The 25,204-nt window shown below is 44.1% G+C and overlaps 1 protein-coding gene across 5 annotated transcripts in view; it reads right to left on the bottom strand.

Annotated features, from left to right (window-relative positions):
• ASTN2 (astrotactin 2) overlaps positions 1 to 25,204 on the bottom strand; it is a 961,664-nt gene that overhangs the window by 12,484 nt on the left and 923,976 nt on the right. For all 5 annotated transcript variants that reach the window (XM_024126377.1, XM_024126379.2, XM_024126378.1 and 2 more), the window contains 2 exons: positions 4,189 to 4,289; positions 2,291 to 2,474 (listed from right to left, as the gene is read on the bottom strand). In XM_024126377.1, coding sequence (XP_023982145.1) covers positions 2,291 to 2,474; positions 4,189 to 4,289 — 285 coding nt within the window. The remainder of the gene's footprint in view (positions 1 to 2,290; positions 2,475 to 4,188; positions 4,290 to 25,204) is intronic.

Genomic DNA, 25,204 nt, shown 5'->3' with positions numbered 1-25,204 from the left:
CCTGTCCCCAGGCAAGATGGCAGCCGAGATGACTCATGCAGAAGCTTTCATCTGGGGCTCTGTGCTTCTGTCTGTCTGCTCTCTTTTAGCTTTTATCTAAAGAACATTTCTTTCATGTGAAAGGGAGAAAGTTACAATCCAGGGTCCAGCAAGACAGATAAGGCCCGCCCCGGGGAAAGATCCTTTTTATCCCTCAACCAAGCCTTGAATTCTTGGGGTTTACTGCAAGTGTTGTAAGGGCTCAGGGTGAAAGCTCGGGGCAGAACCGGACTCCATAGCAAACTCTGGGCAGCTCATTTAACCCTGTGGGGCCTCCAATTCCTTTTCATTCATAAAATGGGGAGGGTACCCTACTTTGCCTAGTTTACAGGGTAATTTTAAAGCTATTTAAGGCATAACACGCTGCCCTACTAAGTATTTCAGGAAGTCACGCAATCCTCTTCAGTGCCACAGACAGACACTAGCCTGTCCCAGGGCACTGCACCATCTCTCCTGGATTAGTGTTACAACAGCCTCTATGGCCTCACTGCCTCCTTCTGGTCTAGACACCTCTAGTCCAGGCTTCTAACTGCAGTCAGAAGGATCTTTATCCCTTGAAGATCTGATAACATCTCCCCCCTGTGAAAAACACTTGAAAAGCTTCCCATTACCCTAGAGAGATAATCCAAACTCTTTAACCCTACTTACAGGGCATTCGGAACTGGCCCTTGCTGACCTCTCCCTTCTTATCTCTTCCCACTCCTGCTGTCACACACTTTGCTCCAACTACACAGAAATTCTTTCAGTTCCTCCACACAGTGTTTACCAAAGTGTAGAAGGAGTTCCCCTGGGGCAGGAGAAAGGATTTTAGGTGGTACTCAGGAAGATCACAGATCCAGTATTAAACAACAATGAATCACACTGAGGAAAAGCATTTAGATTCCCATTTTCACTCTCTTCCCCTCCTCCAGATTACTTTAAGAAAGAGAGTTTTAGTTCAGGACTGTGTCTTAAGTACTTCTCTAACACTTGCTAATCTCCCTTTTTAAAGGGAAAGCCTCAGGCTCAGCTAGGCTTGAACTATATTGTTTTCTGGTTCTGTTTTTCTTCCATTGTACTGAATGCTTAAGCTAAATCTTTATTAAGGGTAGATGGTGCTAGTTTTCCCTTTACAAAATGATACAGTGTTTTCTTTTCAAATATATTTTCAATAAGTGGACCTAAGGAAGAAATAGAAAATAAATGAACTGCATATGGTATGGCGATACAACAAAAATCATAAAGGTGGCAGGCAAATGACCAAAATTTAAGAGGAAAACCCCTGCCTATGTAGTATTATTTCCTCTGAACATTCCACAGGCTACTCCCTTGGCCCCAAACCTTCCAATCCTCCTCTCCCTCCACTGGTCTGACCCCAACTCACCCTTTAGGCCTCAGAGTCTCAGCCCTTATGGGGGCTTCACTGGGTTACCTAGACCGAGTGTCTATGCCTTGCCTCCCCAAAGGGCCCCTTTCGTCTATTCTTTTGACCCTTATTATTCCTATTCTTTGCAACTGCTTGTTTAATTACCTGCAACAGTAAGCTATGCGTAGGTAGGGACTGTTTCTACATTTTTAACATTGCATTATCAACTACCGACCTAAAAGAGGGGCTACTAAGTTTGTGTTGAATAAATGAATGGATGTCACTGTTGGGTGCAAGGCATGAAATGCAGCCACCGTTTCAGATACTACTTTGTGAAGCTTCAGAAGATCGTGACCGTGTGTTAGTTAGGGTTGACTCCTCCATGGCAACTATCACAGCGGTTGGCAAAGTCACTGCTGGTGACAAAAAATCGTGTCTTAATACATGTTGAATTTATGAATGTATTTAGTCTTGGTTACCAATGGACTTTATTGCAGAAAAAAACACAAAACTCGGATTTCTTATGAAAGAGTAGGAAAAGCCCTAGATTAGGGGCCATGACCCTGTCACCATGCTCTTCTACGATGTTGGTTAGGACACATCCCCTCAAGGAGGCTACGCTTCCCATCTCTAAAACCGCAAGTGGAAGGTGAATAAGGGGAGGGATTGACTGAAAGAACACTGAGGTCTCTGATCTGACATCCCAGGAGTCTAAGAAGCTAAAATTCCAAGATTCTTTCATTCTCCCTACCCACTTCCCCTCTCGAACCCTGACATGACTAGGGTGACTGCCGCTCTTATTTATTTCATAAAGCCCATTGCCAGCCTATGGAAGGAAGGCTCCAGTAAAGTCAAATGGAAGCAAGAAGAATTTACCTCCCCGCTCGCGCTCATATGCCCACGTACCTGGGCCCCAGCTCATCCTCACTCCTCCAGACAAAGTCACCGAACTTCTCATAGTGAGAGTTGTAGTGGTGCTGGACTCGAAGCAGCATGGAGGCTGAGACTTCCATCAGTGTGTTGTAGGCAGTCTGCTGCTCCTTCCCACTTGTGTACCCATTGTACAGATTGTAGATCTTGTCAGCTATCTCTGCGGAGGAAGAATTGCAGGCAGAGGTCACTGGACAGCAGGAAAAAGGGAGGACGAAAGCATGCCTTGCGACTAGGAAGGCATATTCATGCAGGAGTTCACTAGTGTGGTCTTTGGGGACAGACAAACCTTAATTCCATCCTGAATATGTCACTGACCAGCTGTGTTCAGTTTTCCTATCTATCAACCGGAGATAACGATATATAGTCTGGAGGGGCATTGGGAAGACTAAATTAACACGTGCATGTTAAGCACTCAACGCAGGGTCTGGCACAAAGTTAGTGCTTATAATTGCACTCACTAACATAAGTTTTGTGCCTATGAGGTAACAGAAAACTCCAAACAAGTGCAGAGGCTTAAATAAACTGTCTGGGGCTCATCTCAATAGTCAACTTCTATCTCCTCTCTGCAATACTCCCAACACATTTCTGTGATCAGGTCTAACAGCTCTCCATTCAAAAATCTTTCAAAGAAAATCTAGACTCTTCTGTTTGCCATTCATGGCAATTTCTACTCTTTCAGTCATTCCTACTAATTGATGTCACTAAAATTCATTATGGGCTGCTCTCTTGAATAGGAGGCACATTCTTTCATCTTTGAAGACTTTGAACAAAATTTATGTATGTTCCCACATCACTGCTAACGGCAATTGCCTTCAGGACAGTCTGGGGGACTTGGGTTCAGGATGGGAGGAGCATTTACTTTGTAAAGTTTTCTACTCTGATCTTTATTGTTCTTATTTTTTTAAACCACGTTCATGTGTTATTTTAAAATAAAAATACTTTAAAAAATTACCAGGAAACCATCTCAAATCCCCTCCCTTTTGAGACTCAGTGTCTCACCATCTCCTCTTGTCTGGTAGGTAGCACACAAACATCTATCATCAAGCTTAGGACTGAGCCATTTGAAGAAATGTCTCTCTCCCTCTCCCCCTAGAATGTGAACTCCTGAAAGATGAAGAGCATGTCTCTTCTGCATTGCTTGTACCAGGGTTCTTAGAAAATATGTGCTCAACTTGAAGTGGACCACCAGGTCTCATGAGCTACCATCATGTTTTTGTAGAAACTGTATCTACACATTATCTAAGAACTAAGTATATGGTAGATCTGATTTATTGGTTCTTTTTTTTTTTTTGACAGGTGTTTTGCCTAATGTTTACAACTTCATGGACAAGGAACAGCAGAAAAGGTTTCATCTTGCATGCTAATTCTGACTGATAGTTACTGACTCTAGCTCTATGCTGAGGATTCTGAGGCCACCCCTGGGCTAGATGGGAAGGTGTGCTGTGATCAGCTAATGATATCTTCCATGAGTGCAGCAAAGCCAAGTGGTCCTCTAGGTGCCACCGATTTGCCAGCTCTAACGTAGCCTGAAGTGGAAGAAAGGAATTGGTCCCTAAAAGCCTAGGCCAAGGGGCAGAACACAGTCATGGGGTTCTGACTCTCCACCATTCCTTGCCTCTAAGTCAGAACACAGATTCCATAAAAGAGGAGCAAGTCTTTCTACTGGCAAAGATACTGCTGGTCAGTCTCAATTCCCTTCATGGCTTTGATTAATTTATCTCCATGTTCCTCCTTAGTCCCTTGGCTTTCTTCTCCCTGTGCCAATGTGTGTGTGAGGCAGGAAGGTAGTGGTGGTTAGTGACTGTTGGGTGCAGAATTTAGAGAGCGAAAATATGGGAGTTACCTCGGAAGTGAAGAAATGGGTCACCTACCTTCTGCCTTATTGTCATCTACCAGCGGACAGGCGGTCCTCAGGGTCACTGTGCTGAGCTCTGAGTGCCTCCCTCGGGTATCCACTGCATAGAGAGTGAACCTGTAGCACAACAAGAAAACAGAGCACAAGGCTGTGACTTCAGAAAAGGCCCTGGAAGTTCCAAAGAGGAACACAAAGTCATAGCACAGGAATAATAGTTGAAAGAACTCAGGGATGAGGGGCTTCCCTGGTGACGCAGTGGTTGAGAATCTGCCTGCCGATGCAGGGGACACGGGTACGAGCCGTGGTCTGGGAAGGTCCCACATGCCGCGGAGCAACTGGGTCCGTGAGCCACAATTACTGAGCCTGCGCGTCTGGAGCCTGCGCTCCGCAACAAGAGAGGCCGTGATAGTGAGAGGCCCGCGCACCGCAATGAAGAGTGGCCCCCGCTCGCCGCAACTAGAGAAAGCCCTCGCACAGAAACGAAGACCCAACACAGCCAAAAATAAAGAAATAAACTTGAAAAAAGGCCACAAGCAAAATTAAAAAAAAAAAAAAAAAAAAAAAAAAAAAAGAACTCAGGGATGCTTAGGCTGAAGGAAAATGATTTGGAAAGGAAAAAAAGATAATTATTAAGCATGTATTGAACACCAACTGCCTTGCTGGGCATTTTGCACATAATCTCTTAATTTACAAGTACCAAACCTAGAAGACAGGGATTATTATCACCTTCATTTCACCAAGGAGAAAACTGAGACTTAGTTGTGTATCTTTCCATGGTCTCACAGTTACTGGGGGGCAGGCCGCAACTAGAGAAATCCCTCGCACAGAAACGAAGACCCAACACAGCCAAAAATAAAGAAATAAACTTGAAAAAAGGCCACAAGCAAAATTAAAAAAAAAAAAAAAAAAAAAAAAAAAAAAAGAACTCAGGGATGCTTAGGCTGAAGGAAAATGATTTGGAAAGGAAAAAAAGATAATTATTAAGCATGTATTGAACACCAACTGCCTTGCTGGGCATTTTGCACATAATCTCTTAATTTACAAGTACCAAACCTAGAAGACAGGGATTATTATCACCTTCATTTCACCAAGGAGAAAACTGAGACTTAGTTGTGTATCTTTCCATGGTCTCACAGTTACTGGGGGGCAGAGCAGTCTGAATCCAGGGCTTGAGAAGTAAACCCCGATGCTATCTTGTATGGCTTTATATATTCATTTATATATTCTTTCATTCATTCATTTAACAAATTTTAGTTGAGCATTAACTGTGTGCCAGGAATTATTTTAGGTGCTAAGATTATAAAGATGAGCAAGAGAGTTAAGGTCCCTGCTTGCATAAAGCTAAACAAAAAGTAAGCAAAAAAATAGATAATGGTGAATGATAATAGACTAAAGTGAAGGGGGATGTGGCTGCTTTAGACAGGTGTGTCCACAAAGGCCTTCTTGTTGAGAGGTTTGATCTGAGACATGAAAATGAGAAGGAACTAGCTTATGGGAGGAAAAGCATTCCAGGCAGGAAAAGCAGTAAGTGCAAATGTCCTGAGGTGAGAAGGATCCAGACTGTTGGAGGAGGAGACGGTTAGTGCGACTGTAGCAAAGAGAGATGAGTGGGAAGATGGGTGGGTGGGGACCCTGTGGGCCATAATAGAGTCTGGGAGTTATTCTAGGTGCAATGCATGTCCCCAGCTTTCAGCGTTGTTGCCTGCAGCTCCATGCTGTACTGGGGGGAGTAGGCAGCCTGTGTGGTATTCGATGGAGAGAACTGGTAAACTGCAGCCCTGGTGGATTCAGGTCCAATCCAGGGCACAGAATTCTTTCTAGAGTAGACACGGTTGTCTGGACTACTTTGAGAAGGCTCTCTGACCCTTCACACCGCCAGATCTCCAAGTTCTGAAGTTTAAACAAAGTCAAAGGAGTGAGTAAACTTTCAAGAAGAGGTAATCCTTGGAGGCCAGCGACAATCTGAATAGAAGGGAGAAGGGCTAAGCGTCTCAGCATCCTGTCTTTGTCATGCCATCCTCTTTCACCAGCGTTCAAGGCTAGAGCAGTAGTGTGGAGTGGGAAGAGGGTTTTCTGGGTCAGGTAGAAGAAACTACAGTCCCAGCGGCCCTATTTCCTCTCCCCCTTCTCCAAAACCTCAACTTACCTCATGTTATAAAATGGGCATAACACTATGACTGCAAGCTGTGGAATGATGAACCCTGATTGACTGTACATATTAGGTAGTTAATAAATATGAGTTGGTTGTCCAAATTAATTGATTTGTGCCGAGTCCTTAATATGTGTCAGGCAGGGACCTATGCAGTTTTATCTGCATTATTGCTATTAATTCCCCCAGATGATCCTAAAAGATAACTACTATTACTCTCTTTATTTTATATATGAGGCTCAGAGAGGGAAAGCAGCTTGCCCAGAACCACACAGTAATTACTGAGACTGGCAATTAAGTCTAGGTGTGTCTGACTCCAAAGCCCATGCATTTAACCACTATCAGCTACCATCCTCTGACTAAAGGTCTGTGGATATCACCTCTGTACAAATACAAATTCATTAGGTACACTTGCCAAACTCCAACTATGTTGAAACAGTGCCATTTCACATGTTTTTCTAATCTTATGAAAACCTCCTAAAATAATCACTCTCATTATCTCCATCTTTCAGAAGGGGAAACTGAAGATCAAAAAATTAGGCAATTTGTCCAAAATCACAGTTAGACAATGAAGAAACCAAGACGTGTATCCTGGTTTGTCTCACTCTAAAACCCATACTCTGAACTCTCAGCTGCCATTTTGCTGCCTCAGCTCCACCGCTACTAGCTCAGAGGGTCTGAACCTGGAAATCTCAGAGGGCCTCTCAGCTTTAATACCTCATGACATGATAGTCCAAAGGTTGTTTTTATAAAAGGCACTACAAATCAGAACTTCTTGGTACAAGGGGCACAGTGAGCAGAAGCCAGTATCTTTCTGGAGAAACTACCATTTGTCTTTTTTGTGTGAAAGTCTCCTTTTTAAGAACAACTCAATTTCTCTTTTGAAGAACTGTAAGAGGTACTCATGCCATCCCAAGAATGTGTTTTTAGCTTATTCCTTGATATTGATATCGATTCTGAGTTTTGCTGTAACTCAGACAGTACCTTAGCACCATCGCGCCTTTACTAGGAAGCTGATGTTTTTAGTGCACATCGGAATTCATCAATCAGTCATGCCAGGTCTGTGTTTATGACGCCACGAGCCAGGCTGGCAGCAAGCCTCATAACCATATATGCTCCACATTCTTTGCTGCTATGGGTCACTGCCACTAGGCCCACGACAGACCCATGGAGACACCTCCTAGTACTGCAGGAATGTAAGCACTGAGCTGTCCCACCAATATGCTGCAAAGGGAACTGGGGCGAGGGGTCAAGCAGGGAACAGGTCACCCAGAACCCGGAGGAGCCTTGTAGACAATCAGCATCCATTCAAACCTTGGCTCTGAGGTTCACTAGCTGCATGACCTTGGGCTGGTTGATTATCCTCTCTGATCCTAAGTCTCCCCAGATGTGAAACAAAAGAAACAAGTCCCTCCCTGAAGAATTGTCAGTCCAAGTGCAGGAAAAGTAGCCCACTTCCTAAATGTAATGATAGCCACGGCTGCCATCTAATAAGTGCTCATCGGCGTTGGGTCCTTTGTAGGCACTATTCCAGTTAATCTTCATAATGTATGAGGCAGGTACCATGACTGTTTACATTTTATCAGTAAGGATGTTGGTTCCAAGGAGGTCAAGTAATTGACCTATTATTACATATTAAGTAAGTAGCAGTGGGGGACCAGAACTTAGGTCTGTCTAAATCCGAAGATTATATACTCTTAACTACAGTGTACTATACTATCTTGTCAAATCTAATTTCACCTTTTATCTTTCATCAGCTGGCTTGGAGTGCTGGCAAGGGTAAACAAGTGTGGGTCTAAACCTAACAGATGTGACTAAGAGACCTAAATATGGAATATTTTGGCCCCATCTTCAGATGCAAGCCAATCTATTCATCTGCTTTCTGGACCTTTCAGGTTCAGCCTTTGGCGTGAGAACAAAAGCACTGCGATGTGGGGATTATCTCTCTCCACCTGTCATATCTCAGCACTGTGAGTGGAGCTCAGTTCTAGCACTTACTACATCCAGTATTGTCTCAGTCAAGGGAAGCAGTAGGTGACAGAGGAAGGAGCCTGGTCTTGGAGATGGCCAGGCTTGCATTCACTTTCCATTCTATTCCCTGGCTCTGTGACCTTGGACTAGTCACTTTACCCCTCTGTGCTTATTTCACCTCTCCACATCAAGCATCTGTGGTAGGGAGGCTGCTGTCCATCTCACAGGTCAGCGTGGATGAATGTGAAATGTAAGTGCTATACAAGGTGAGTTATGACCAGGAAGACGGGTCAGAGGCAAGATCACAGTCAAACTCCAGGATGTGAAAATTAGTAAGTGGCAAAGGAGGGAGGTCAGGAGAGTATTGGGTAACACCGTGTAAGCACTTACTACCCACACGACAGCTAGGAAGTGGCAGAGGCAGAATCCAAACCCTAGCCTGAAGCTTGGGTACAGCTATATCCCTGGCTCTTAACACAGTACTAAGCACATGATAGGCACTTTAAATATCTGAGTAAATGAATGAACCTGAGCATATCACATCGCATTTCTGAATTTCAGTTTCTGCATCAACAAGATGGGGCTAATTGTAGAGACAGTGCATGGCTGTCTCAAGGATTACATAGAGTGATGCATGAGAAGTGGCTTGTAAGTTGCAAATTTTAATAAAGGCCATATAAAGACCACTTATTTGGACAAGGGTACACATTTTTAAAATGTTTTCTTGGCGTATAAGAGAAGGAGATGCATTTCAACGGAGGGGAACATAGAAGGCTGTAGTAAATATGTGAATGAGTCTCCAAACATGAGGAGTTAGAAAAAAGAATTTTAAACACTGCTTTCCCACCGGCCAATTATGTTTCCAGGATGCTTCTGTAATATATTTCCTCTACCAAGAGGGTCCAGGGTCACCTCTCTGCTTAGCCAAGCAGCGTGAATAACAGCATGCTGGGAAAGAAGTAGTCTTAGGTTTTCAAATTATAAAACCTGGATAGAATCTTGCTTTCCCCAATTGCTGGCTGAGCGTTCTTGGGAAGTCACTTCACTGTCTCTGAGCCTCAGTCTCTGCACCTGGGAAAGAAGGAGTCTTAGGTTTTCAAATTATAAAACCTGGGTAGAATCTTGCTTTCCCCAATTGCTGGCTGAGCGTTCTTGGGAAGTCACTTCACTGTCTCTGAGCCTCGGTCTCTGCACCTGTAAAACAGGGTCAAGTTAACCATATCTCACAAGTTTGGGATCAAGACTCAATGATATACTGATTGCAGCAGGCCTGGTTCAATCTTTGCTCCCCAAAAGGTAGCTTCTATTTGTGTTATTAGAGTAAACCAACATGTCAGTAGAGGCCCCAGGATAGAGGAGTCCTCAGGCCACCCTGCCAGTGGGGGTGGAGGGGTGCCGAAAGAGGAAGATGTCAGCCTTACGGGCCTGGGTCAGAAGTCACAAGGCCATGTGCTTTCTGCCTGTCTCAGCTGTAATTGTAGAACTGTTCCAGAGACACATCTGAAAGCTGTTAGCGGACCAGGCAGGGCTTGGAGGGGCTCTTTGAGAGGGGCAGAAAGTGGCAGCCCCTGAGGTGGGGAAAGAGAAGAGAATGAGAAGAGAGAGGCAGGCTGAGAAACAGATATACGCATACGCACCCACAAAACAGACTGAAAAGGGGAAAGAGAGAGAGATTGAGAGAGGACACGGTCAGATCTGTGTTTCTCAGGGGTCAGGAAGGGTGCCGGCTACCTCAGCTCATTTCTCTCATCTTTACCTGCTGAGGCAGGCTGAGATCCACCGATAATGTGGACTAGAACTCCTGAGCCATCACCAAACTCTACAACCTCACTTTCCAGGTGAGGAAACCAAGGCCCAGAGAGGAAACAGACTTGCACAAGGATCCGCTGCCAATAAGTTCAGAATAAAGACATTGGCTTTCCTGACTCCTCCTCCAGTGCTCCTTCTAGACACCACCCTGCTTCTTGCGCAACTGACTGACTTAGCTCCAACTGCACCTATGGGATAACGTAATTATAATAAGAGGTGACTCCAAGGATGAAGTGGGGGAATCCCAGGCTCAAACCCTTGCTACTCCTTTCTCTTTATTTCAGGGGAAAGAACACTGGCCAAGGTGGTTGAAAACTTGAGTTTGCATCCCGGCTTTTCCAGAGACTGTGGGTTGTGAGATCTCAGATGCCTACAGCTATAGGATCTTGGTGTATCGGGATTTCAATGTGTGGGGAAATGCCTTGGGATTGACTACTCAAATGCAAAATGTTTTTCAATGTTCCTTCACCATCTTCAGGAGAAAGCACAAACTCCTTACCCCGGGCCCCCAGCATGACTCCTTGATGTTCCTTCATTTGACACTATCAGTTTGAGACTCTGTCATTGAGTCTCAAACTCTGGCCACAGATCCAGCCTTGTTTAACCATCTCTGCTTCCTCCTCTGTTTCATAGTAGAACCACATCCAACTGCTAATGGGTCCCACCTCTTTGCCTTCACACTTGCTGCACCCTCCATCTGGGTCACCCGACCCCTTCTCCACTTGACCCTCTCCACCTTGTCCTTGGAGCATCAAACAAACCTCATCTCCTCTGGGGAAGCCATTCTCCCTGCACGGTGCCCTGTCACGGCACATGTGGCATGGCTAGGTCAGTGCCCAGACACTTCTCTCGTGCCCCCATGAGTATGTGAGAGTCTTCAGGACTGGACTATGGCTCTGCCCATCTCTATCTACCTACATCTGGTGCTCAGACACCTGAAGCATGTGGTGCTCAGCAAATACTTTCCAGAATGAATGACAGACGGAATGAATGACTCAATCAACTATAAGGTAGTAGGTCCCTTGTCTAGAAATCAGTTTCCCCATCTGTAAAATGAACAAAAGGTGATTAGATTAAAAGGCCATTAAAGGAGATAGAATAATAGAGTGGCCCAACGCATGGCTTTGGAATCAGGCAATTTGGTTTTAAATTCTGGCCCTCCATTTGTTGGCTGTGTGAGGCCTTGCCTCAGTAAACTCACCTGTAAAATAGGAATCTTAATATTAAAACCCACTAAATAGGGTAGCTGTTAGAATGAGATATGGCAGGAGATTGCTCACCATTGATGCCTGGCATGTTAGCAGTCAATGAGAGAGAGCTGTGGGTATCATTACCAATATTATTATTACTATTATTATTATTAGGCCACAGCCCAAGGCTCTGACACCCTCCCCCCACACCCAGAGTAAGTTTTCCTAGTGGAGATTAGAGGAAGGGAGGTAGAAAGGAAGCTGTTGTTGGTCCCATCCAAGACCCCCGGAACCCCGTCACAGCAGGGGTGAGAGAATGAAACCAAGACATTAATTGGCGCTGAGAGCTTCTCATGGATCTGACAGGGGGTAAGAGCAGGGACAGGGGCTCAGAGGCCCACGTCAGAACTAGGTCCCCGAGAGGACGGGAAAATGCGTTTGAAGTCTCCAGGCCAACGCCTGCTCTTCCCCAGCCGCCGCGTGATTTAGGCATTCTGGGGAGGCAAAAGTCTCCTCTCTGATTTGAAGGGAAACAGATGTTTCCAGGCCAGAGGCCCTGGTCTTGTAAAATGCTCCTTCCCCCACACAGCTTTGGCAAACAACTTCCCGTTAGTTCATCCCCCCCTGACCCCCCTCCACCAACTACCATCACTCCCCTCCCTGCCATTCCCAGCACAATGTGGAAGGCAGGGGCAGTGGGAAAAACAATGAGTCCCGGCTCCAGCTCGGGGTCTGTGCAGTCAGGTGGCCAGGGACACCTAACTGCCCTTTTCTGGGTCTCAGTCTCTCGTCTCTGCAAGGAGGGAACTAAACCAAGATCAGCGCTGAGGGATGGCCTAGATCTGATCTTCTAGGGGCTGAGGATGTTTGCCTCTGAAAGACTTGGTATGATCCATTCCAGATCTTTCTCTATTGGAGTCTATGGCAAAGAGCACGGACTTGCATTATCAGGCTCTGGGTTTGAGTTTGAACTCCATCAGCTACTGGGCAAAAGCAACTGAACTGGGCCTTGGTTTCCTTATCTGTAAAATGGGGACCAAGGTTCCATCTCACAGGGTTGTGAGAATTAAATCAGAATTCAATCCCCCCACTCAAATTTTAGGTTTCTTATGAACGAAATTGAGCACCGTACCTCTTTCGTGGGTCTACCCATGTGGTGCTCAGAACAGTCCGAACCCAGAGTAGGTATGCAATAATGTTTGTAACTGATTCTTGGCAGGAAGACCTGCTAGACACCTGGCAGTCCCAAGACTCAGGTTCTTAACCCAGTTCTGCCTGCATAGTAGAAAGAGAATTCTCATTTTCCTGATCACAAAGAAGCAGGATAGGTCATGATTAGAACAGACTTTGGAGCTCGACTACCTGAGCTCAAATGTTGGTTCTACACCGTACTATCTTTATGACCTTGGGTAAGTTAGTTAACCTCTCTGTTCTTCAGTGATCTTGTCGTTAAAGCGTGGATGATAACATCACCCCCTTCAAAGGCATGTTGGAGGAATAAAGAACTCAAAAGAGCGCCTGGCACATGGTAAGTGCTAAATAAGCTTTCACCATTTTTCCATGTGTGTGTTTAAATTATGAATCTCTTCTATAATGATTTTAAAATGAGGCCCCACCCACCCCAATTCTTTGACATTGTTCCCATTGAGAGGCAGGAGCCTATGTCCCTTCACCTTGAATGAGGCGGGTTCATGAGTGCTTTTACTAATAGAGCACAGCAGAAGGGACACTGTGTAACTTGTGAATCTGGGTCATAAAGGGCTATACAACATCCACCTTGCTCATTGAAACATTCTCGCTTGGAGCCCTGAGCCTCCATGCAGGACATCCAACTACCCTGGTGTGAGGAAGCCACGCCATGCAGAGAGGCTACGTCAGGCTCCTCAGCAGCGTGATGTTCAGGTCATCACAGCCAATCCCCAGAAAGATGCACAAAGGAGCCTTCAAGCAGTTGAGTCACCTCCAGCCTCTGAACCCTTGCAGCTGCGGCCCCAGACTTAAAGGGGCCAAGACAGCCCAACCTGCTGTGCCCTGTCGGAATGCCCGATCCACAGAATCCATTAGCATAATCAAATGGTTGTTTTAAGCCACTCAATTCTGGGGTCATTTGTTATGTCATCCATAGTCACTAGAACAATTTCCAAGCATCTAGAGCAGGAGTCAGCAAACTATGGCGCATAGCCAAAACTGGTCTGCTGCCTGTTTTTGTAAATAAAGTTTTAATGGAACGTAGCCACTCTTGTTTTCTTAAAATCTATTTTCTGTGGATGCTTTCACACTACAGTGACGGAACTGAGTGACTGCAACAGAGAACATATGGCCCACAAAGCCTGAAATATTTACTATCTGGACCTCTAGAGAAAAGTTTGCTGACCCCTGAATTACAGCTTTGACAGTATTTACATTAACATCCTTTGCTTACATTATTTCCTTTGATCCCATGTGATCTGTAAAATGGTCATTCCCATTTTACAGATAGGTACAATGAGTTCAGGTGACTTGTCCAAAGTCACACAGCTATTCTGACCCCAGGTCTAATTCTGACTGCAGCTATTCTGACCCCATATCTTCAACAGCCTGCTGAAGATCTGGACTCCAGTTTCGCCCACTGAATGGGCAGTGTGACCTTGGAGCATGCCCTGCCCTCAGCTTCCCAGCCCGTGAAATGAGGGCATTGGGCAAGATGGTATGGACTGGCTGCCAGAATTCAGATGTCCAAAGTTTCCCCCAGCTGGGTGCTTTCCACCAGGCAAAATATCTCTATTAGTCCAGGTATATCAAAGTAGGGCTTGAGAATGATCAGCCAGGGGCTGTACGGATACCACATGCAGCCCACCTACTCCCCAACACCAAAACCCAGCCTTCTTATCTCCTAACTTGGGCTGACAACCCATGCTTTCTGCCAACATAAATATTTAATTCCAATGCCTGGCACAGAGAAACTGTCATGGTAATAAGGACTCTAGCCCAGGTTTCTACTTTCAAAACAACCTAGTCTGAGCCGTGAGTGGGAGGCCTTGCTTGGGACAAAGGTGAGGCGGTCTGCGGTTGGACTCCAAACATCATCGCCACACACTTGCACTCCTTTCAACCCCTCCAGCTCCATGAGGTAACAGGTAAAGAATCAGGGGAAGGGGGAGCCAGCAGAGAGAGCTCTGGGGGAAGGCCAAGTCTGGAAACCAGTGTGGGCCTAAGCTCAGGCAGAAGCAACAACAATCTAGAATCAGTGCTAGACATGCGCTGCTCTGACTGCCAAGACCCCCCAAATTCACTGGGTTATGAGCATTACCCTAAAACCCACAGTGCCAAGAATACCAGAACTCAGAAACAAATGCTTCGTGTACTGACATTTTAAATGAAATAGATATAAACTGATTTACAGTTAAAACATGTCGAGTGTATCTCCAATAACCAACTGAGGAACGAGTGACTATCACAGCAGCTCCACTCTGTGCGTGTGCCTGCCACCGGTGGAACACCGGATAGACACCTGGCACTGTGCCAGGCAGGGGAGGAGCCCCTCATGGATAAGAAGAGTGTGGCCCTTGCTTTCAAGGAGCTCACAGGAGAGCAGGGAGATGGTCAGGTGAACAAGAAATGGGACGCAGTGCTATGGCCCTTCAATAAAAATTTATTCTTGCCCTTACGTTTGCTTCAGGTGTGTCCCTTCTCCGTTCTTTAAACAGTGAACTAAGCCTTGGAAATGCATTCAAGGGCCACCTGAATCCTCTGTCAGCTGCAACCTACAGGGAATGTCAACCGTCTATAAGAATCTCATTTTCTCCTACAAAAAAACATGGTGGACAATCCTTACCTTCCCCACTCAGAAAGCCTTAGAGGCGTGACTATGCCGGTGGATTTTAATCCACAAGAACTATGCACATGGCCTGTCTAAACTCATTCATTCACCTATCAGGCATAACCTGACCTCTCTTGAAAGAAAAATTCTGGTCCACACCTGACTTGGCTTTAGCAGCAGTTCCAACCTTACCCCTTCCTTTTCTTCTTCTCTGTCCCTTCCCCTTCTCACCCCCTCTCTTTTCCTCCTTCTCTTTTTCTCAGGGAGTGGACAACATGATAACACATAGTTGGACTGACCACAGCTCTTAGTTGGAGGATGTTCATCTTTTAATAGGTTGCTTTAAGGTAAAGCAGACACAGTCTAAACGTATGGTTCCAAGTGAAGGAATGAATTATGCATGGAATGCCCAATTCCACTTCAACTTGTATTCCTGGGATCTTTTTGTGTTTTTTTTGCGGTACGCGGGCCTCTCACTGCTGTGGCCTCTCCCGTCGCGGAGCACAGGCTCCGGACGCGCAGCCTCAGCGGCCACGGCTCACGGGCCCAGCCGCTCCGCGGCATGTGGGATCTTCCCGGACCGGGGCACGAGCCCGCGTCCCCTGCATCGGCAGGCGGACTCCCAACCACTGCGCCACCAGGGAAGCCCTATTCCTGGGATCTTTAAAGCAAATTGTGGCCTTTTTCTTATATCTTTATTGCATACTGGACAGCCTCTCTGAAACCCAGATAAAAACAATAATTTTTAAATGACTTCTGTTATAGAAATTTTTACAGGAAAGCATAACTTGGAAATATGTCGATCTGAGAGACAGAGGACACGATTTGTAGGTTTTTACCTTGTCAACTAGCTATGTGGCTTTGGTCACATGATTTGCCTTCTCTGTGCCTCAGGTACCTATTGATAACTCCACAGGGAGGCTGTGAGGACCAAGCAGTCATCATGGATACAAAAGTGCCTTAGAGATTCCACACACATTTCTTGGGCACCTGCTCTGTCTTAAACACAAAGCTGGGAACTTTTATACAGTTGTCTTCTGTTCTCTTTACCACTGTCTAAGGGATATGTATTATTAAGTTCTTATTTACAAGGAGGCAAGTGAGCCATGGAAATTTGAATTGACTGTCCCAAGGCTGTGCAGATAGTAGTTCAGCCAGGCCCCAGTATAGGTCTCCTAACTCAAAGTCCAGTGCTGTTTCCAAATAGAATTATGAGGTATTCATTGGTCCCAGCTTGGTCTTGAGTCACAGTTCAGAGGAGGTTAGGGTTTATTAGGAGGATGAACTCCACGTTCCCAACTTTTGACAAGGAAGAGATCTTAGTACAGGAACACCATCGCCGTCACCCGCTTTCAACACTGACATTGCCCCTCTTTCCACATCTGACCCTAGAGTCCTTCTCTTCTTCTGTGGTGCCTTTTGAGATTGCATTTTGCCAAAGCCAAGTGCAGAGGAAAGGAGGCCAAGTAGAGGTCACCAACTTGGATTTATCCTTGGACACTTAGTTAGGGAGCACTATAGGCAGGATGGTTCTTGTCTACTTCCGGCTGAGCTCAGTCTCCACCACATGTGTGAGCTTTGCTTCCCCATGGGTGGATGGATGGATGTGGGGAGAAGGCGCCAACCCCTGTGCTTGGAGTCTGAAGGACTGAATTTGATCATGGCTCTATTTCCTGTTCCTGTCATCTCTGAGAGCCTCAGTTTCCATACCTGTAAATTGGAGTCAATAATATCTGCCTGACAAGATTGTTGTAAGAATGAAATAACATGGAAAACACCTAAAACAGTGCTTGGTAAGGTAAATGTTATCTTGCTTGTCTTGCTTATTCATGATACTCAAATGAGATAAAGTGGGAATATTGCTTTTTTGAAAACCAACCCCCTGGGCAAAGAAAATCACCCTGGAGGGTGTTGTAAGCAATAATACCACTGCTTTCCACAAGGTTTGGTTAGAGCTCTAGCTCAGCCACTGGGTGTGTAGCTAAGTCATACTATGTCTCTGAGCCTGTTTCCTCATCAGTTACATAGTATCAACAATACCTGCTTTCAATAGCAGTAGGATGATTAGAGACAGTGCATAGAGGGAGCTACTGGCTGAACTTTGGTCCGAACCTTGGGCTGCTCCAACTTTGTCCTGATCAACACTATGACCTTGGGTGAAGTCTTTCCCCATGGACTTTGCTTTCCTTTCCTGTGAAACAACGGGCCACCAGATGTCTTCACTGGTGAAGTCTACCAAATGTTAACGCCAATTAACACCAAGCCTTCACAAACTCTTCCAAAAAAAATATAAGTAGAGGTAACACTACCAGCTAACTGTATGAAGCCAGTATTACTCTGATACCAAAAACAGACAAAGACATCACAAGGAAAACACACACGCACACACATGCACAGAGTCCAATATCCCTTATAAATATAGACACGACAAAATACTGACCCAGTATAGTAACATATATGAAAGGGACTATACACCATGACCAAATGGGATTTATCCCATGAAAAGAAGATTGATTCAGCATATGAAAATCAACCAATATAAATACATCATATTAATAGAATAAAAGACAAAAATTCCATGATCATCTCAATAGGCAGAGAAAAAAGCTTTCACAAAACCCAAAACCCTTCCATGATAAAAACACTCAGCAAACTATGAATAGAAGGGAACTTCCCCAATCTGATAAACGATATCTGTGGAAAACCCACAGTTAACGTCATACTTAATGGTAAAGACTGAAAGCTTTCCTCCTAAGGTCAGGAACAAGACAAGGATGTCCACTTTCACTATTTCTATTCAACATTGTTCTGAAGGTTCTGTTCTAACAGGGCAGTTAGAACAAAAAAGAAAATAAGTCATCCAGATAACAAAGGAAAATGTATCATCTATCTCTTTTGCAGATGACATGATCTTATATATAGAAAAGCAAAGGAATCTACTCACACACACACACACGAGATCTAAAAGAAAAGTTCAGTTAAGGTTACAGGTTAAAAGATTAATATAAAGAAATCAATTGTATCCTATACACTAGCAATGAATGATCAGAAAATAAAATTAAGAAACAATTCCATTTACAGTACTGTCAAACAGAATAAGATAATAATAAAAAAAAAACTTTTGTGTTTTAAAGGACACTACCAAGAAAGTGAACAGACAACCAAAATAATAGGAGAAAATATTTATGAATCATCTATCTGATACAGGTCTAATATTCAGAATATATAAATAAGTCTTACAACTCAATAATTTAAAAATGGGCAAAGGATTTGAATAGACATTTCTCCAGAAAAGATATACAAATGGTCAATAAGCACATGGAGATAGGCTCAACATCATTAGCCATTTAGGGAATGCAAATCAAAACTCTAGTGAGACGTCTCCTCTTATCCATTAAGATGGCTATGATAAAAAAGACAAAAATAACAAGTGCTGGCAAGGATGGAAGAAATTGGAACCCTCATATATTAATGATGGGCATGTAAAAATGGTGCAGCCATATTGGAAGAGAGTTTCGCAATCCCTCTCAAAGTTATCCACAGAGTTACCGTATGACCCAGCAATTATATTCCTAGGCATATACTCAAGAGAACTGAAAACATATGTCTGTAGAAAAACTTGTACACCAATTTTCAGAGCGGTATTATTCTTAATTGCCAAAAAGTGGAAAGCAATTCAAATAACCATCACCTGATGAATGGATAAACAAAATGTTGTATATCCATACAATTGAATATTATCCAACCATAAAACAGGAATAAAGTCCTTATTCACACTACAATATCACTGAAAGTTGAAAACATTATGATAAGTGAAAGAATCCAGCCTGAAAAGGCCACACATTGTATGATTCCATTTATATGAAATGTCCACAACAGGCAAATTCCTACAGACAGAAAGTAGATTAGTGGCTGCCAGGGCTGGGAGGAGGGGGCGATAGGAGTGACTGTTAATGGGTATTGAGTTTCTTTTTGAGATGATTAAAATATCCTGGAATTATTGTGGTGGCTGAACACATTTGTGAATATCCTAAAATCTACTGAATTATATACTTTAAAAGGGTGAAGTTCATGGTATGTGGATTAGAACTGGGGTAAAAAACAAAAAACAAAATAACTCTATAAAAAAAACAAACAAAACCAGTGGTGTCAATCTAGAAGTATCCTGCCTCCAAATGGTGGCCATGGCAGGCATTTGGGGCCTGGGTCTCTTATATGTGCAGCTTTCTGAGGTCTGAATTTGAGCAAGCACCTCCTGCCCCAGCCCCTGTCCCAGAGTTTCTTAAAGGGGAAACAGGACCTTCAATGGAACCTTAAGTGGGTAGTTATGGCTTTGGTTTATCTGTGAAGGTAGGAGCCTGCGGACTGCAGCAGAACTGTTCAAAACCCCAGTATGATGCCGAGGTCAGAGGCATAGACTTGGAAGCAGGGAAAGTTCTGTGTTTAAATATCCTCTCTGTTGCTCACAGGCTATGTGACACTGGGTAAGTACTTTACTTTCTCACCTTCGTTTTCCTGTCAATAAAACAAACACATTTCCACCTGTCTCACAGGATTGTTAGGAGGAGTCCTCAGAGTAGATAAGATGCCCTTAGCCAAATTCTCAATCCATAGTTAGAATTAGTTCACACACACACACACGAGATCTAAAAGAAAAGTTCAGTTAAGGTTACAGGTTAAAAGATTAATATAAAGAAATCAATTGTATCCTATACACTAGCAATGAATGATCAGAAAATAAAATTAAGAAACAATTCCATTTACAGTACTGTCAAACAGAATAAGATAATAATAAAAAAAAAACTTTTGTGTTTTAAAGGACACTACCAAGAAAGTGAACAGACAACCAAAATAATAGGAGAAAATATTTATGAATCATCTATCTGATACAGGTCTAATATTCAGAATATATAAATAAGTCTTACAACTCAATAATTTAAAAATGGGCAAAGGATTTGAATAGACATTTCTCCAGAAAAGATATACAAATGGTCAATAAGCACATGGAGATAGGCTCAACATCATTAGCCATTTAGGGAATGCAAATCAAAACTCTAGTGAGACGTCTCCTCTTATCCATTAAGATGGCTATGATAAAAAAGACAAAAATAACAAGTGCTGGCAAGGATGGAAGAAATTGGAACCCTCATATATTAATGATGGGCATGTAAAAATGGTGCAGCCATATTGGAAGAGAGTTTCGCAATCCCTCTCAAAGTTATCCACAGAGTTACCGTATGACCCAGCAATTATATTCCTAGGCATATACTCAAGAGAACTGAAAACATATGTCTGTAGAAAAACTTGTACACCAATTTTCAGAGCGGTATTATTCTTAATTGCCAAAAAGTGGAAAGCAATTCAAATAACCATCACCTGATGAATGGATAAACAAAATGTTGTATATCCATACAATTGAATATTATCCAACCATAAAACAGGAATAAAGTCCTTATTCACACTACAATATCACTGAAAGTTGAAAACATTATGATAAGTGAAAGAATCCAGCCTGAAAAGGCCACACATTGTATGATTCCATTTATATGAAATGTCCACAACAGGCAAATTCCTACAGACAGAAAGTAGATTAGTGGCTGCCAGGGCTGGGAGGAGGGGGCGATAGGAGTGACTGTTAATGGGTATTGAGTTTCTTTTTGAGATGATTAAAATATCCTGGAATTATTGTGGTGGCTGAACACATTTGTGAATATCCTAAAATCTACTGAATTATATACTTTAAAAGGGTGAAGTTCATGGTATGTGGATTAGAACTGGGGTAAAAAACAAAAAACAAAATAACTCTATAAAAAAAACAAACAAAACCAGTGGTGTCAATCTAGAAGTATCCTGCCTCCAAATGGTGGCCATGGCAGGCATTTGGGGCCTGGGTCTCTTATATGTGCAGCTTTCTGAGGTCTGAATTTGAGCAAGCACCTCCTGCCCCAGCCCCTGTCCCAGAGTTTCTTAAAGGGGAAACAGGACCTTCAATGGAACCTTAAGTGGGTAGTTATGGCTTTGGTTTATCTGTGAAGGTAGGAGCCTGCGGACTGCAGCAGAACTGTTCAAAACCCCAGTATGATGCCGAGGTCAGAGGCATAGACTTGGAAGCAGGGAAAGTTCTGTGTTTAAATATCCTCTCTGTTGCTCACAGGCTATGTGACACTGGGTAAGTACTTTACTTTCTCACCTTCGTTTTCCTGTCAATAAAACAAACACATTTCCACCTGTCTCACAGGATTGTTAGGAGGAGTCCTCAGAGTAGATAAGATGCCCTTAGCCAAATTCTCAATCCATAGTTAGAATTAGTATTTTTAATAATCCTCATCTGCATTTCCTATTTCTTTGATAAACAAAAATAAACAACTGTTTTCAATCCAGCGGGGCTTCACCTTGAACCTTTGGCATACTCCCAGCAATGCACGCTGGCTCCTCTCTCTGCCTGGGATTCTCTCTCCCCACTTCCTTCCCTCACTTCCTTCAAGCTTTGTGCCAATGTCTCCTTTTCGATGAGGTTCCCTTTTAAATTTCAACTCCATCCCAACTGCTGCACCTAGAAGTCTATTAGAATATCATTCACTTAGCTCCCTCTTCTTCTTCAGAATATTTGTGATCTTCTAATACATAATTTCCTTGTTTGTTACATTTACTGATTTTGTTTGTCACTCCCACTTGAATATCAAATTCACAAAAACAAGGATTTAATGTGTTTTATTCACTGAGCTATCCCCAGTGCCAAAAACTGGGCTAGATCACATGGTAGACCTCCAATAAATGTTTATTAAATAAATGTATAAACATAAATGTGTGTGTGTGTGTGTGTGTGTGTGTGTGTGTGTGTGTGTGTGTGTGTGGACTGGGGGGTAGAATGTGAGAAATCACATGTGCATTGCTCAGGGCAAAGGTGGATCCTTTTTTCCCCCACATTCAGCCCTTGGAAAGCTGGGGAAAGGATGAGGTAGAGAGAGAGGAGGAGAAGGTATTACGGTTTCGCAAGCTCAAAGACGCAGGAAGGCTACTCCCTCTGTGGCTGCTGTAACACTTGTTTGCTCACATCACAGTATTTCTAGAAACCTATGTGCACCCAAGGGCCTTGGGTGCCGCAGGTGCAGCCCAGCAATCCTATGTGCCAGTGGATACTATGTGAGATGAGATTAAAAAGAAATACTATAAAACACAGTCCTTGCCCTTCAAGGGGCTCCCGATATACTCGACTAGACGACACACACACACACACACACACACACACACACACACACACACACACACACAAAATCTCATAAATACATATCGTCTTTGCCAATCATTGGCTATACGTTATCTAATTTACTCCTTACAACAATCTTAAGTACTAGATCATATTATCTATATTTATCTATATTTTCAGATGAAGAAGCAGAGTCTCAGAGAATGAAATGAGATTCCTGAATCCCATGGGTAGCCAATTTCAGAGCAGGGTCCCATCCCAGAGGCTACTTGACCCCAAATCTGTGGTCTTTGTGTGATACAGCGCCCCACCATGAACTGACAACACTTTAGTCCTAATCCAAAAGGCACTCACCCTCCTCCTTGAACAGGTAAGACATGTCCACAGGCGCCAACGGTGAACAGGACAGGACAGAAAGTCAAGCACTGGTAAAACTACTCAGAGAGGTGAAAAGGGGTTGACAAAGGCTTTCCTTAGGCAAGAGTTATAAGCTGTTAGCTTCACCGATTTAGGAAGGCCAAAGCAATAGAGGGTAAAGGTGGGTGGCTCAAACAGTATGACTTAAAGATCAACTATCTAATCCCAAATGCTGATAAAAAGGTTAAAGATGATGAAGACACCCTGGACTTGGACTTGTGATATCTCAGAATTCTCAACAGAGGTGGGAACTTCGGAGGGGCTGGAAGCAGCTGCCCAGAAAGCTTGAAGGAAGCCTTGCCTATGTCAGCCCTAGGTTCCGAAAGAGGACTCAAAAGCATTCTTATAAGCTGAACAATTGTTAGCACCAGGATGGCACCTTATCAAGCAGTTCATTTAAACCCTTTGTTTAACTAAGGCTCAGAGAGGGCAATCAACTTGTCCTAGGTCACACAGTAAGTTCAAAGCAAATCCAGAATTTGAACCCAGGTCCCCTGCCTCCAAGGCAGGATGCTGTATAGGCACTTAGCAATGGTAAGCAGATTCACAGTGAGGACTAAGAGCAGTGCTGACAGCGGGGTGCCATTCCCCAAAGGTATCACCCTGCCTCTACCCCACTTAGCCTGAGCTGTCAGTGAGGTCCCCAGACAGCCTTTACACTGGGCAGTTGTTGCTGTTTTGATTTTCTCATTTCCTCCTCTCACTCCTTTGATGATTGCCCTCTGGGCCACACGCCCTGCTCTTTGCTGGCCAGTAGGGCCCAACTTCTTTCCATCAGCCATAAGTAGGTGTCAAGGGCTATGGGTGCTACATGCCTGATCCCTGACATCCCAAGAAACTTGCGAAGGAGGTACCTCTCCCTCCCTCCCCAACGTGCAGACTGGGGGCTCAGGGCCCAGCAGTGACGCGGCAGAGTACCGGATTCAAACACAGGTCTGTCTCTCTCCACCACCAGGGCCACATACTCCCCAGTATGCTGCCCCTGTTCGCTCCAGCCAGCAGGTCTGAGCCCTGCTGTGAACTCAGGCAACCCCACATAGCCTTCGTCTAATATCTCAGAGCCCCAACTCAGAGCCCCATCCGGCTCCCTTTGCCCCATGAAGATAAGCCTCTCTGGTCCATTGGACACGACGGCCTTGGAAACCTTGAGCCACCAGAATAAGGGAACAGGCTGGCTGGGCACGGTTGGGGCATCCGGCCCTGATAAGACCTCGCCACGGCTGGACAAGCTCTCAGAGACGTAAGTCTTTGCGTAAGCACAAGATTAGAAGAATACATTATTAACATAATTATTTATTTTCTTACAGGTATTGACATAAAAAGGGGGGGAATAAAAGGTTCCCAGGAGAGATAAGACACAGTGGGACTTTCTGTGACTATGGTTGTTACAGAAATTAAATTAAGATTCATAATAACAAAAGCTGCAAAGTGTCAGTTGGAGGCAGCTGCAGTTTTAATTTGCTAACATATGAGCCTAGGAATGATGGTGGAAATTAAAAAGCGAAAGAAGCAAACAAATAAACAAACAGAAACTCACTCTGTTCTTTGGACTAGACTGATACAGATTTAGGACGGTGGTTACATCTTAGCAGGGAAGGAGGGAACAGAATAAGACTGGTGACGAGGAGGCAAAATAATCTTCAAGTTTATCTTTAATTTTAATTTCTTTCAGGAGAAAAGAGCTCTGAAGCAAATGTGACAGAGTCCTGACATGTATTAATCCTGCATGGTGGGCACTTGTTATTGTACTGTCTCCATACTCTCTGCATTTTATTTTCATTTTCATGATTAAAGCGAACAAATGAATGCATTCCTGACACCTATCAATTTACACTTTGCAAAGCTTATTACACAAATAACCTTGAAAGCAAGACAAAGCAGGGTTTATTGCCTGCGTTTTACATTCAGAGAATTTGATGTTTTCCGGGAGGGTGAGGAGGGGGCTTTTCAATCAAGGACAGACACATAGTGGCAGAGTGATAGAGCTGGCACTTAATCAACTGCTGGGTGAGGGCTGCTGCATTCACCTTGACTTTGAAGACAAAACTGTTCTGTCTTGCAGAAAAATCTCTGAGGTTTGGATTGGTCCAAGGACTAAGACAGTACCAAGGCACTTCTGATCTCCAGCTTCTCGGCCAGTCTACGTACCTTCATGTCACTGTGCTCTCCAACAATGAGCCCTGATGTCATTGGCTCAGCAGATGTTTTCTGAAGCCTGGATGTGAGGCTGGGGCTTCTAGGCAGTTCTCTACAGCACCCTGCTTCACACTCACACCAGGCCATTCTCCGGGGACTCTGCTCGCCTAGTCCCGTTTGTCAGTTTGGTTGCTGCACCCGAGTGGGGTCTGCCACCTCCATCTCTGTCCCCCCAGAAGGAAAACCCACCTCAGAATGCAGCCAACACACAGGAAAGTTGGGGCAGAGATACAAAGTCCATAGCACATCATCTGAACTCCTGGATGTCTCTGGGGCTGCAGCCAGCACACCTGT

Source organism: Physeter macrocephalus, chromosome 9 (genome assembly GCF_002837175.3).
Source record: "Physeter macrocephalus isolate SW-GA chromosome 9, ASM283717v5, whole genome shotgun sequence".
Classification (NCBI taxonomy): Eukaryota; Metazoa; Chordata; class Mammalia; order Artiodactyla; family Physeteridae; genus Physeter; species Physeter macrocephalus.
Note: the sequence above shows the minus strand (reverse complement) of the source record. Positions and strands in the feature narration are given on the sequence as shown.